Below are 12,089 nucleotides of genomic sequence, written 5' to 3' on the forward strand. Positions count from 1 at the left end.
TGGTTGTCTCAATACTAAACAATAGCAATCAAAAATTATTTTTATTTATTTATTTTTATTTATATCTAAAGTATACCTAGTTTGTTAGATTAAATTTAATCTTGTCTCCAGCCTCATATCTATAAGAGGAACCATTCCAATGAAGATTTTCTTCGTTTAAAATGATAGAGTACTCAACCTCCTCTTATTTAAGGAACCTGAGTTCTTTCTACTCAAACCAATCTCCATTAATAAAATAATTATTTTTACCGGTTAATTATAAAAATTATGTTCAACATTAGAAAATTTTGAAAATTTGTCATAAACTTTAACCTTCAACATTGTTAGACCAAATTAAACCTAAACTTGTTGACTTGTTAGAATTTTATCAACATTTTCAAGATGTATTTATTTAGCTAAGCTTTGTTAGTTGCTCTGCTGCTTTCTTTTATTTGGACTTTATTGTTATGGAGTATATTTTTTAGTTTGTGTTTTACTCTCCTTACCTCCTATTATTCTTGATCTAAAGTATTCTTACCATCTAAAATCAAGCACAATTACAAAGAAAAAGTACAGTGTAACACATAATTTATTTCCAGAAGAACATTGTAGTTTGTCTTTTAACATTTAAATGTAAACTATTAATAATTATGCTCTTTTTCCTGAGTATTTTTACATCACAAAATAACATGTTGTCGTTTATCACCTGCTTGTCAATGATCTTTTTACCAACTACGGCTCATCTAAGTCACTGATCAAAACAATGGCCTTAATCGTCGTCTGCATTTGTTTTAAAGTCAGAAGTAACTAAAAGTCCTATTTGCAAAGAAAACACAAAACAGCCCATTAACCCAATCCACGAAATGAACGACCCGTCGTCTTCATCCATAAGACACAGACGGAAAAACTTCCGTCGTCCCATATTTAATGTTCTACAGAGGATCAAAACATCGAATGAAAGCGTTCATTAGCCGAGATAGGCATAGGTTTTCGTTCGGTCATTTCCGCATAAAGGAGGGGAACAACTATCATTCATATTATTATATATGTGTGTGATCTTTTTCTGTTTGGTTGCTCTGAAAGGAATGGAAAGATCGGAGAGAAAAAGAAATTTGATAACCATATTTCTTTCTTTCTTTAAGCTTTTTCTTTGAATCTGTAAACAGAAACTCCATTTCTCAAAAACTAACTAATGGAGATTCTTTATTTAACTTGTTCCTTTCTTTCTCCAAATTTAGAGATGCAACTGATACACTAACTAACTTCATTTCAGTCTATAAATGATGGCAAGACCTTGGTTTCAAAAGGTGGCATTTTCAAGCTTGGTTTCTTTACTCCTGGAAATTCCAAGAATTGTTATTTAAGAATCTGGTATGGGAATTTTCCAGTTCGAACAGTTGTTTGGGTTGCTAACTGAATCAAATCTGATCTTTTTAGCTTTGGGGTACTAATGCTAGCTAGAAATAATAAGTGGAAAGAAAAAAGTACATGGCTATTATATTAGAACAGGACAAAATCCAGAAGCTGTTATCATTGCTTTATATATTAATTGGAAGAGCACAAAACTAACTAGTTAGTTATTTAGCGAGGCTCAAACAATGACATGGTCATTTCATTAGTTGAAGATGAATCCTGCTTTCCTGGTGTAGAATCTGATTCAGCAGGACCTCTGTCCTTAAAATAACCAGGTTGCTTAGGCTGAGGCAAAGCATTCTCACTCCCTAACATCAAAACAACAGATGCTACACTTGGTCTTTCCTCAGGATGCTGTTGGACACACAAGAGACTAATCTGAATGCAACGAATCACCTCGGTTAGATTACAAGACTCTCCTAAATTCACATCAATCAGCTCTAACGGCTTGTCTTCTTTCCATAATTTCCATGCCTAGTTTATACAGTGAAAATTTTTCTGCAAATCATTAGCTCAACAGCAAATTAAAAAAGAAGAAGAATAAGCAAAAAAAAAAAAAAAAAAAAAAAATTCTTGATTCTTACATGCCCTATAAGGTTAAGACCGCGGCTTGGATGATAAAATCCTCTACTTTTCTTCCCACTTATTATCTCAAGCAGTAAAACACCAAAGCTAAAAACATCAGATTTCACTGAGAATAGCCCATCAGTAGCATATTCTGGGGCCATGTAACCACTGCAGACCCAATCATGGAAAAAACAAAAATTAAACACGTTTCACATCAAATTTGTAAAGCAGGACAAGAATATATACTTACTAAGTGCCAACCACTCGATTTGTATTTCCTTCAGTTTGATCTCCTCCAAATGTTCTAGCCATGCCAAAATCTGAGATTTTGGGATTCATATCCTTGTCCAGTAAAACGTTACTTGCTTTGAGATCTCTATGTATAATTCGCAATCTAGAATCCTGATGAAGATAAAGAAGTCCTCGTGCAATCCCACAAATAATGTTGAAACGCTTGGACCAATCAAGTAGGTCACCTTTCCTTTGATCTGGCAAGATTCTTGTCAATATCAGTGAATTTAAATCCATCAACAAAAATGAACGAATATATTTATGAGGTCTTGAGGGATGCAAACCAAAAATGATATTGTCAAGGCTTTTATTTGGCATGTATTCATAAATCAGAATCTTCTCATCTCCTTGAATGCAACAACCAAGAAGCTTTACAAGATTTCGATGTTGAAGCTTAGCTATAAGAATTACTTCATTTTTGAATTCTTGCAACCCTTGTCCAGAATTCTTTGATAACCTCTTTACAGCTATCTCCTGCCCATCCATTAATGTACCCTGAGAGCAGTATTCGTAGAATCATCATTAAAGTCCATTTTGGTTTATGGAATGTATTTTTAAGTGCTTACAAACAATTATGCAGGGAACTTACCTTGTAAACTGGCCCAAAACCACCTTCCCCTAGCTTGTTATCATTAGAAAAATTGTTGGTGGAATTAGTTATTGTGGAGATACCGGCAATAAAATTACGAGAATAATAACACAGCGAAAAAATAGAAATATGAGACACACAACAATTTACGTGGTTCACTCTCAATTGTTTAGAGCTACGTCCACGGGAGAAACTCCGAATAATTCTTCCACTATTAAAACAATAGTAGGTACATAAAGAGAGTAATAAAAAATAGTGGCACACAAGTGTTTCCCAAAACACCCCAAAATAATCCTCACTATTTTTCTCTCTCAGTTTTAGGAAACCCATCCTAAAACTATAACACCTCGCTTGCTACATTTTCTCTTTCTTTCTGGTGTGTGTATTTTGAGAGTTGCAATTGCCTCTATTTATAGAGAATGAAGGACGCGTTATTAACGCGTCCACCGTTTTCTTTTTCAAAGAAAGCGTGTTGCAACGCGTGTACAGTATAACACGTTTTATCCTTTTTTTTTTTCTTTCATTCAAAGCGTGTAGGTCCCACATGTCGGAGGAACCCACAACAATTCTCCCCCTCCTGACAACATGGTGGGACTCTTCATTCCTGCTGCTTTGACACACAGCTCGAACTTCTCCTTCTGCCTCAGTTGTTGACAGAGCAACACACTTCTGTAATCTTGACTGCTACGACAAATCTCCCCCTGCACACTCAAGTGGGGACGTTAGCCATCATCATCCCTGCAGCTATAATCTATTAGATCTGCCCACCATCTTGTACCGCCGCTACAACTTTGCGGGACACGCCGCCCGACCTCCTTTTGTCGGGAAGACTTTCGACACAAGGCACCACCTGCAGATCTTTTTCCGGTAGTTAGCTACCACAAATGAACCTTTTGTGAGCTTCCACTGACCATTTCTGAAGGTGCTACAGAAACCTTCATCATCAAATCTACAACCGAGATTTGGACGCATGCTCGAAAAACACATTCCTCATCAGTCTTGTCTTCCGGTTTAGTTGAACTAAACACGGGCACATGCATTTTGATTACCATAAGGAAATATCTCATTTCTCCATATATGGTAATTCCTGCCATTTACACTGATCATTTTGCTTGTCCATTTTGACTTGCGCAGAATATCATCACCAACATAAACCGTATACGTGAACAGTAGTATACGTGAATAGTAACTGTATGTGTGAATAGTGCTGGGCTTACTTGAAACGGACTCAGCAATAGTAACGCCAATAGTACTGTTCACCATCAACTTTGAGTTACTATTTTACTATTCATTACTAAGTCGATTCTGCAACTTCTTTCCGAACGGACTGCACCAATGGACTCAGCGTAATTTTCTCGTCGTCGTGGTATATTTATTTTTAAAATATATCCACGGATCCGGTACCGCTATCTGACCGGCTTGACCTGCCGAAACCTTCGGCTCTGATACCACTTGTTAGGAATCAGCTCTGATACCAGTTGTTAGGCATCAGCTCTGATACCAGTTGTTGGGCATCAGCTCTGATACCACTTGTGGAGATACCGGCAATAAAATTACGAGAATAATAACACAGCGGAAAAATAGAAATATGAGACACACAACAATTTACGTGGTTCACCCTCAATTGTTTAAAGCTACGTCCACGGGAGAAACTCCGAATAATTCTTCCACTATTAAAACAATAGTAGGTACATAAAGAGAGTAATAAAAAATAGTGACACACAAGTGTTTCCCAAAACACCCCAAAATAATCCTCACTATTTTTTTCTCTCTCAGTTTTAGGAAACCCATCCTAAAACTATAACACCTCGCTTGCTACATTTTCTCTTGCTTTCTGGTGTGTGTATTTTGAGAGTTGCAATTGCCTCTATTTATAGAGAATGAAGGACGCGTTATTAACGCGTCCACCGTTTTCTTTTTCAAAGAAAGCGTGTAACAACGCGTGTACAGTATAACACGTTTTCTCCTTTTTTTTTTTTTCTTGCATTCAAAGCGTGGAGGTCCCACATGTCGGAGGAACCCACAACAATTATGCGTCGCTGGCAACTGTGTTATGTCTGTCATCAACCTTTGCAAACACTTGCCCACTCTACTCTGAGTAGAGTGGGCAAGTGTTTGCAAAGGTGGACGACAGACATAACACAGTTGCCAGCGACTCAGAGCAGAGTGGGCAGTGTTTGCAAAGGTGGACGACAGACATAACACAGTTGCCAGCGACTCAGAGCAGAGTGGGCAGTGTTTGTTAATAGTGGATGTAGCCCTAAACAGTTGAGGGTGAACCACGTAAATATCTGTGTGTCACAAGTTTATTATTCCACTGCGTTAATTTTCTCTTAATCGGTTGAAAGGGCCCAACAAGTGGTATCAGAGCTGATGCCCAACAACTGGTATCAGAGCTGATGCCTAACAACTGGTATCAGAGCTGATTCCTAACAGTTATTGCAGTTAGATCAAGCAATGGTAGCTCCAAGTCCTGCTGTTCTTGCTCGCTATGCTCCTTATCATCATTTTCCTCGCTTTCTCTTTTCTCTGGAATGAAGCATAATGATGAATTCCAAAAATATCAATAAGAAATTTTCAATCCTAACATGTTTTTGTTATAGAAGAAAAAAAATCCTTATTTATCTCCAAGGCTATAAGATTACAATTTCAACCCAACTGAAGCCCATTTAACCAAAAACGGGAAAAATAGCAACTATACCTTTTAATCTTGCTTTGCTTTTGCGAACGCAGTAGCAAATGATAAGCATGCCAAAACACAAGGTGACGACAATTGCAACTATCATCAGTATTTTCTTCTTAGGCTCAATGTTTTCCTCTTCACAAAGAAGCAAAACAGAAACAGTTTAAGTCATTGCTAAAAGACACAAATAAATGTGAAACTTTGTTTTACTTCTAACACAAACTATATTGCGAAAGCATTAATAGAATATAATGTAATCAAATTCATTTTCAGTTTAAACAAAACAGAAGGAAGTTATATACCTAAATCTGAAGCAGACATGCGAACATATAGATCCTGCCCTGATTTAGAAGTTCTCATATCATTCAGATCACCAAACCAAATAGCACAGCCACTGCCTTTTGCTCTTACATCGAAAGTAGTGTAAGCTATGCATGAACAGTTCTGTAAGCATTTAGCCCTACATTCCTTAAGATTCATACTTCTATTCACCCACGAACTAGTAGTATCAGGCAATTTCAAGCCAACAAACTTAACGAATCCTTCTCCATTATGGCATTTCAATGGATTATTTCTCACACACCCATGAGACCAATCTGCAGAATTCCAATTTTCAGGTGAAGCAGGGACAAACCCTTTTAAACATTGACAAACTGGTGATTCAGTACTGATACAATTTCCATAAGGACCACATAGCCCATATCTATCACAATAGTCGCTTGGCACAAACGTATACAATTCCCAAGTTCGAGTTTCTTCGTTCCAAGTGTATCTTTCACTCAAATAACTTGTTTGATTCAAAACAATCCTTGACATGACAGATCTGTTTTTCAGGTTATAAGAATAGTACACCTCTTTCTCATTAGAGATAATACTGAAATCATAAAGCTGATTTTCTTTCAAGTTCGGTGAACCACTATTTCCAATACCATTCCATGGACTGCTTCGAAAATATTTTTTCGAGCCTTTCCATAAAAATCCTTCAGGATTAGCACTTAACACCATTCCCCAAGTCAAGTCTCCAGGAGAAGGATCATTCAAGTTCTTCCAGGCTGATAGAAGCCGATTTAGTCCGGTCTGTACGTCCCATCCAATCTTCATTCCTGGAAGTAATGTATCAGAAGGATAGTCAAAACTTTGCCACAAAAATCTTTCAGAATCGCTATCCTTTTCATCCCTGATGACTAAATTACCTGAATCAAGAAGCTGTGCTACTGGATTCTGCACTATTTTCTCTAAATTTGATGACCAAATAACACTCTTGTTCTTACTAACAAGTGTGAGATTTCCTGTATTATCTAGAATCAAAATTCCTGAAGAGTCATTTATTGGATTGAGCCTGTTTGCAACCCAAACAACAGTTGCAGGATCAATCTTGTACCAGATTCCAATATAACGATTGCTGGAAGTTCCAGGACTAAAAAAACCAAATTCAAACATTCCATTGTTCGAAACCAAGATGCTATTGTTGGAATCAACTAGAGACTGAGACAAAACAATTGTATCAGTTGCTTTTGAGTATTTAGAAAAGAAAAATAGGAAAGTGGCACTGATTAAAATAACAGAAACAATGTCCATTGGCCTGTAGAGTCGAGTAGGAGTGTTATATATATCCGAGAGTGCATGCAGCTAAAGATAATAAGAACCTTCCTTACATGCATTTGGTGCTCAGCTGAACATTCTTTCACATATTCATGGCATCTGGCTTTCACCTTTTTCGATCATATGATATTACTAACTATTTTCTTGTTGAACATAGTGATTTGTTTGGCACGTAACCAGAAAGTCCTACTTCCGTAAACCCCGGTCAATCTGTTCTATCTAGTTGGAAACCTACTAAAAGAACCCTGACATGATAGCTTGGCCAATGGACACAATGCTCTTTTCTCTCAGAACCTCTACTTGCAGCAGTGTCATGCTCAACACATTAAAAGCATCGGTAGTACAAGTAGCTACTTGTTATGTTTAGTTTATACAATAACCAAGCCCACAAAAACATACCTGAGGCTTGGTAAAAAATTTACATTTAAAGTTCGAGATATTCACATAGATAATTAATACCGCGTCTCCCCTTCGGACTTAGACAGCGACTTTATGAAAATTATTATAAATATTTATGGCAAATTCATGTAAAGACGCGTTGAATCAATCATTATCCAAACGAATATGAGCCAAATACAAAGAAAACCCTAAAACTCAAACAGAAAGAAGCTGCCGTTCTAAACCAAAGAAAACCTTAAAACCCAAACACAACATTTTCTATTTATATTAAACCCACATACCATACCCATTTTACTTAACCCAAACCCATATAACAAACCCAACTAACCCATTAACCCATATAACAAACCCATTTTACAGCTGTAATTCTGTTACATGAGGAAATATACAATACAGTAGGTCCTAGAATAAGAATATACTACACACTTGTAAATTTAAATAGAACCCAATGTACAATTTTCACTATGAGAGAAGAAATATACAAATTCTTCATCTATTTTTCTTTTCTGCTTTTCTATTCATGGTATCAGAGCCTGATCTGGTATTTGAAATTCTAAAGCTTCATTCAAGCTTCCTTTCCTGAAATCAATGGCATAAAATATTAACCAAAACAATGAAAACACAAATATTGAATCAGAAACTTATAAAGTTTCTGCATCTGAAAACTTAGCTTCAAACCTCATTAATATTTCCTTGAATGGCAGGAATTTCTTATCATGAAGCAGATCTATGACCATAGCCTTAAAGGCCAGAGACAAGTATGAATTTGTCACTGGTGAAGAACAGGAACCTGTAGCTGGATCTCCATTAAGAAAGAGATGGCAGAGAATCGACAATCTGGTAACATCTTGGATCTTAAACTTTATTTCTAAAGATATAGTTGAAGCATTTCTGTATTATCAAAGTTCCAAGGATCTTTGGAATGAACTGTCCACCAGGTATGGTGAATCTAATGGACCTATGATTTACCAAATAAAAAAAAGATATTTCAGTAACTATACAAGGCAACCAAACAGTAGCTAATTACTACACAAAACTTAAAAAACTCTGGGATGAGTTGGCTTGTTTAAGGCCCATTCCCAAATGCATCTGTGGAATTGCAGAAGGATGTACCTGTGGTGTTATGAGAGTAGTCTCAGATCTAGATGGAGAGGAAAAACTCATGCAATTCCTCTTAGGACTGAATGATACATATGACAATGTTAAAAACCAAATCCTGCTTATGGATCAATTTCCAAGTATGAGTAAGGCTTATTCAATGGTGCTGAGTGTTGAAAAACAGAGGGAGGTGAATACTGCAATCTATGATTCAAGTGAGAGTAGCAGTGCAATGTATGTGCAAAAATCAAACTACAACAACAAAAATACAAGCCATAATTCCAGATCTAAAGTTGACAAACATTGTGATCACTGCAATGGGACCGGCCACACTAGAGAAACTTGTTTTAAACTAACTGGTTATCCAGATTGGTTTATTGAACTCAAAAAGAAGAAGAAAGTTCAAGCACATTATGGACAAGCAGGTGATGCACAGTTGAATGTTAACTCAGGAGGCAATGAGAATGATGTATCCAGAATGGTGAGAATGGAGATCCAGCGTGCAATCAAAGATAAAATGCAGTATGATGATAAGGCAGGAGATACACCTACAGCTAACGCAGTCAGTTTTGCAGGTATTGTTTCTCATTTTCATTATAATGTGCATGATAAATGTGAATTAGTTCCATGGATTGTTGACACTAGTGCCACTGATCATATGACATACATGCATCATCTATTTCATACACTAACCAAATTACCTAAACCTAGAACAGTAACCCTACCTGATAACTCCACCAGAATTATAACACATGTTGGCAAGATCATAATACATGATAGGCTGGTATTAAAGGATGTGTTATATATACCAACATTCAAATGCAATTTATTATCTGCATCAGCCCTTTCAAAAGACAATGCACTATCAGTGAAAACACTGCCTGACCATTGTTTATTACAGGATTTGCAGACTGATGAAGTAGTAGCTATTGGCAAGTTGAATGGAGGCTTATATTTTCTTAATAAGAAGTGTTTTGTGCCTATTACTACTACTAAAGCTCTACTTACTTGTACTACACATGATGATCATTTGAGACTATTATGGCATCTTAGATTGGGTCATATCTCTATGGCTAGACAAAATCATGTAATAAATTTTGATACAAACAGTGGTACTCTTGAATGCACTTTTTGCCCCCTTGCAAAACAACAAAGATTACCATTTTATCCAAGTTGTAATATTGCTAAAGGCATATTTGATTTAGTACACATTGACCTATGGGGACCTTATCCTATCACTTCTTTAACTGGTGCCAGATATATGCTTACCATTGTGGATGACTATAGTAGATACACATGGGCCTACATGTTACCAAACAAACAACAAGTCCACTCAATCCTTGACCACTTTACTAACCTAATAGACACCCAATTTCACACCAAAATCAAAACAATAAGGACTGATAATGGCAATGAGTTTGTGAATAATGTAGTGAAGACATTATTCCTTTCTAAAGAATTACACATCAACTATCTTGTGCCTATTCTCCACATCAAAATGGGAGAGTGGAGAGAAAACACAAAGAAATATTGAATATTGGGAGAGCCCTTCTTTTTCAGGCTAAATTCCCTAAGATTTTTTGGTCTGAAGTTCTCCTGTCTGCTGTTTACCTGACCAATAGAGTGCTTTCTGCACTCTTAGAATGGTTAAGCCCTTTTGAAAAACTAAATCAAACACAACCAGACCTGACACACTTAAAAGTTGTTAGCTGCCTGTGTTTTGCAACCAATACTAAACCACACAAAGAAAAGTTTGATCCTAAAGCTAAACCATGTGTATTGTTGGGTTATGGGGCTCAACAGAAGGGTTACAAGATCTATGACATGCACACTAAGCAGATTTTTTACTTAATGGATGTTGTGTTCAAGGAAACAGTTTACCCCTTCCATCACAACACTCCTATTGAGTCTTGTACATTTAACATACCAACCTGTTTAGATGACAATGACCTACCAATCCCAGACCATACAACCCCAACTACAAATATGCCTAACCCAGACCAAACAGGCCAACAGACTACACCTCCAACTGAGCCAGAACACCAACAACCCATCCAGAATAATCAGACAGACCCTGATCAGACATTACACACAGACCAACCAGTTACACCACTTAGGAGAAGTACAAGAAATTCCAGACCACCAGCTTGTATGATAGATTATGTAACCAATTGTGCCAATTCCAATCCCACACATTTCTTACCCAATTCACCCTATTCACATGCATATGTATCTTTTGCATCTAATGTCAACAAAATTCATGAACCATTATCATATAATCATGCTATTTCTAATGAAAATTGGGTGCAAGCAATGCAAATTGAACTGCAGGCTTTGGAAGACAACGACACTTGGGTCTTAACTGAGTTGCCTAAAGGGAAACGGGCCATTGGATGCAAATGGGTCTACAGGGTCAAATACAAACAGGATGGAACTGTAGACAGATACAAAGCTCGCCTGGTTGCTAAAGGGTTCAACCAAAAACTAGGCATTGATTACAATGACAGTTTTTCTCCTGTCGCTAAAATGGTGACTGTGAGAATTCTATTTGCCCTAGTTACTAAATATCAATGGAACCTTCACCAACTCGATATTAACAATGCCTATCTACATGGTTTTCTTGATGAAGACATCTACATGCAACCCCTAGCTGGCTATTCTAAAGCTTCTAAAGGCCAAGTATGCAAACTGACTAAATCACTTTACGGACTCAAACAAGCTGGCAGAATGTGGAACCAAGAGTTGACAAATACATTAATCCAGTACGGATTTCAACAATCAATGAATGATCCCTGCCTATTTACCAAAGGAGAAGACAATGACTTTCTAGCACTTATTGTCTACGTGGATGATATTTTAGTTGTTGGACCTAACATTCAACTTGTATGCAACATCAAAGAATTTCTCCATTCCAAATTTACTATAAAAGATCTCGGCCATGCAAGATTTTTCTTGGGCATTGACATCCTATGGTCTACTGATGGAATCTAGTTATCACAACGGAAATTCATTCAAGATATGCTGTTAGATTCACACATGCAGCACGCCAAACATGCATCCACACCATTAATACAAGGTCAAAAAATTCAAGCACACATGGGACCATTACTCACAGAACCAGAATGTTACCGTCGACTAGTGGGAAGACTACTTTACCTGCGCTTCACAAGACCTGACATTACTTACTCAGTTCAACAGTTATCTCAACACATGCAAAATCCCTGTCAAGGTCACATGGTAGCTGCTTCTCATGTTCTACGCTACTTAGCCTCCACCACAGATCTGAAATTATTTTTTCCTACCTCTTCTACGCTTGATCTCCAAGCATACTGTAATGTTGATTGGGGGGCTTGCATCGAGACTCGCCGCCCTTACAGGTTACTGTGTTTTTCTGGGTTCCTCGCTCATCTCATGGAAAACCAAAAAAACAAACAGTGGTCAGTCGCTCCTCTGCCGAAGTAGAGTACA

General features: G+C 37.1%; 2 protein-coding genes across 4 annotated transcripts; one reads left to right on the forward strand and one right to left on the reverse strand.

Annotated features, from left to right (window-relative positions):
- Positions 1-1,450: 1,450 nt before the first annotated feature.
- Positions 1,451-7,100, reverse strand: LOC105633227 (G-type lectin S-receptor-like serine/threonine-protein kinase At4g27290). Of its 3 annotated transcripts, none has more exons than XM_089723724.1 (8): positions 5,825-7,100; positions 5,541-5,657; positions 5,288-5,359; positions 2,840-2,919; positions 2,535-2,745; positions 2,210-2,447; positions 1,977-2,127; positions 1,451-1,866 (listed from the first exon to the last, which is right to left on the reverse strand). In XM_089723724.1, the coding sequence occupies exons 1-8, from the start codon at positions 7,098-7,100 to the stop codon at positions 1,561-1,563; spliced, it is 2,451 nt and encodes an 816-aa protein (XP_089579850.1). In that variant the 3' UTR covers positions 1,451-1,560. The 3 variants fall into 3 exon arrangements, with proteins under 3 accessions (XP_089579850.1, XP_089579849.1, XP_089579851.1); XM_089723723.1 differs by having other exon boundaries at positions 2,840-2,913; positions 5,282-5,368; XM_089723725.1 differs by lacking the exon at positions 5,541-5,657 and having other exon boundaries at positions 2,058-2,127; positions 2,840-2,904; positions 5,273-5,368.
- Positions 7,101-8,252: 1,152 nt separating this feature from the next.
- LOC119371159 (retrovirus-related Pol polyprotein from transposon TNT 1-94) lies at positions 8,253-11,612 on the forward strand. Its single transcript, XM_089724481.1, has 3 exons — positions 8,253-8,461; positions 8,595-10,050; positions 10,182-11,612. Exons 1-3 carry the CDS (start codon positions 8,253-8,255, stop codon positions 11,610-11,612), a joined length of 3,096 nt encoding a protein of 1,031 aa, XP_089580607.1.
- Positions 11,613-12,089: the final 477 nt, after the last annotated feature.

Source organism: Jatropha curcas, chromosome 7 (genome assembly GCF_041381405.1).
Source record: "Jatropha curcas cultivar XTBG-Jc1 chromosome 7, XTBG_Jcur_1.0, whole genome shotgun sequence".
NCBI classification, from domain to species: Eukaryota; Viridiplantae; Streptophyta; class Magnoliopsida; order Malpighiales; family Euphorbiaceae; genus Jatropha; species Jatropha curcas.

What these genes read in the sequence shown, in the direction of transcription:
- LOC105633227 (XM_089723723.1), bottom strand. Translation starts at nt 7,100, where the DNA reads ATGGACATTGTTTCTGTTATTTTAATCAGTGCCACTTTCCTATTTTTC. An exon ending in CCTTGACAATATCATTTTTG is followed by an intron (nt 2,448 to 2,534) that starts GTTTGCATCCCT and finishes GAATCTTGCCAG; the next exon opens with ATCAAAGGAAAGGTGACCTA. An exon ending in GTCTTAACCTTATAGGGCAT is followed by an intron (nt 1,867 to 1,976) that starts GTAAGAATCAAG and finishes TGTATAAACTAG; the next exon opens with GCATGGAAATTATGGAAAGA.
- LOC119371159 (XM_089724481.1), top strand. Translation starts at nt 8,253, where the DNA reads ATGACCATAGCCTTAAAGGCCAGAGACAAGTATGAATTTGTCACTGGT. An exon ending in TGGAATGAACTGTCCACCAG is followed by an intron (nt 8,462 to 8,594) that starts GTATGGTGAATC and finishes GGCTTGTTTAAG; the next exon opens with GCCCATTCCCAAATGCATCT. An exon ending in GCAATGAGTTTGTGAATAAT is followed by an intron (nt 10,051 to 10,181) that starts GTAGTGAAGACA and finishes CTTCTTTTTCAG; the next exon opens with GCTAAATTCCCTAAGATTTT.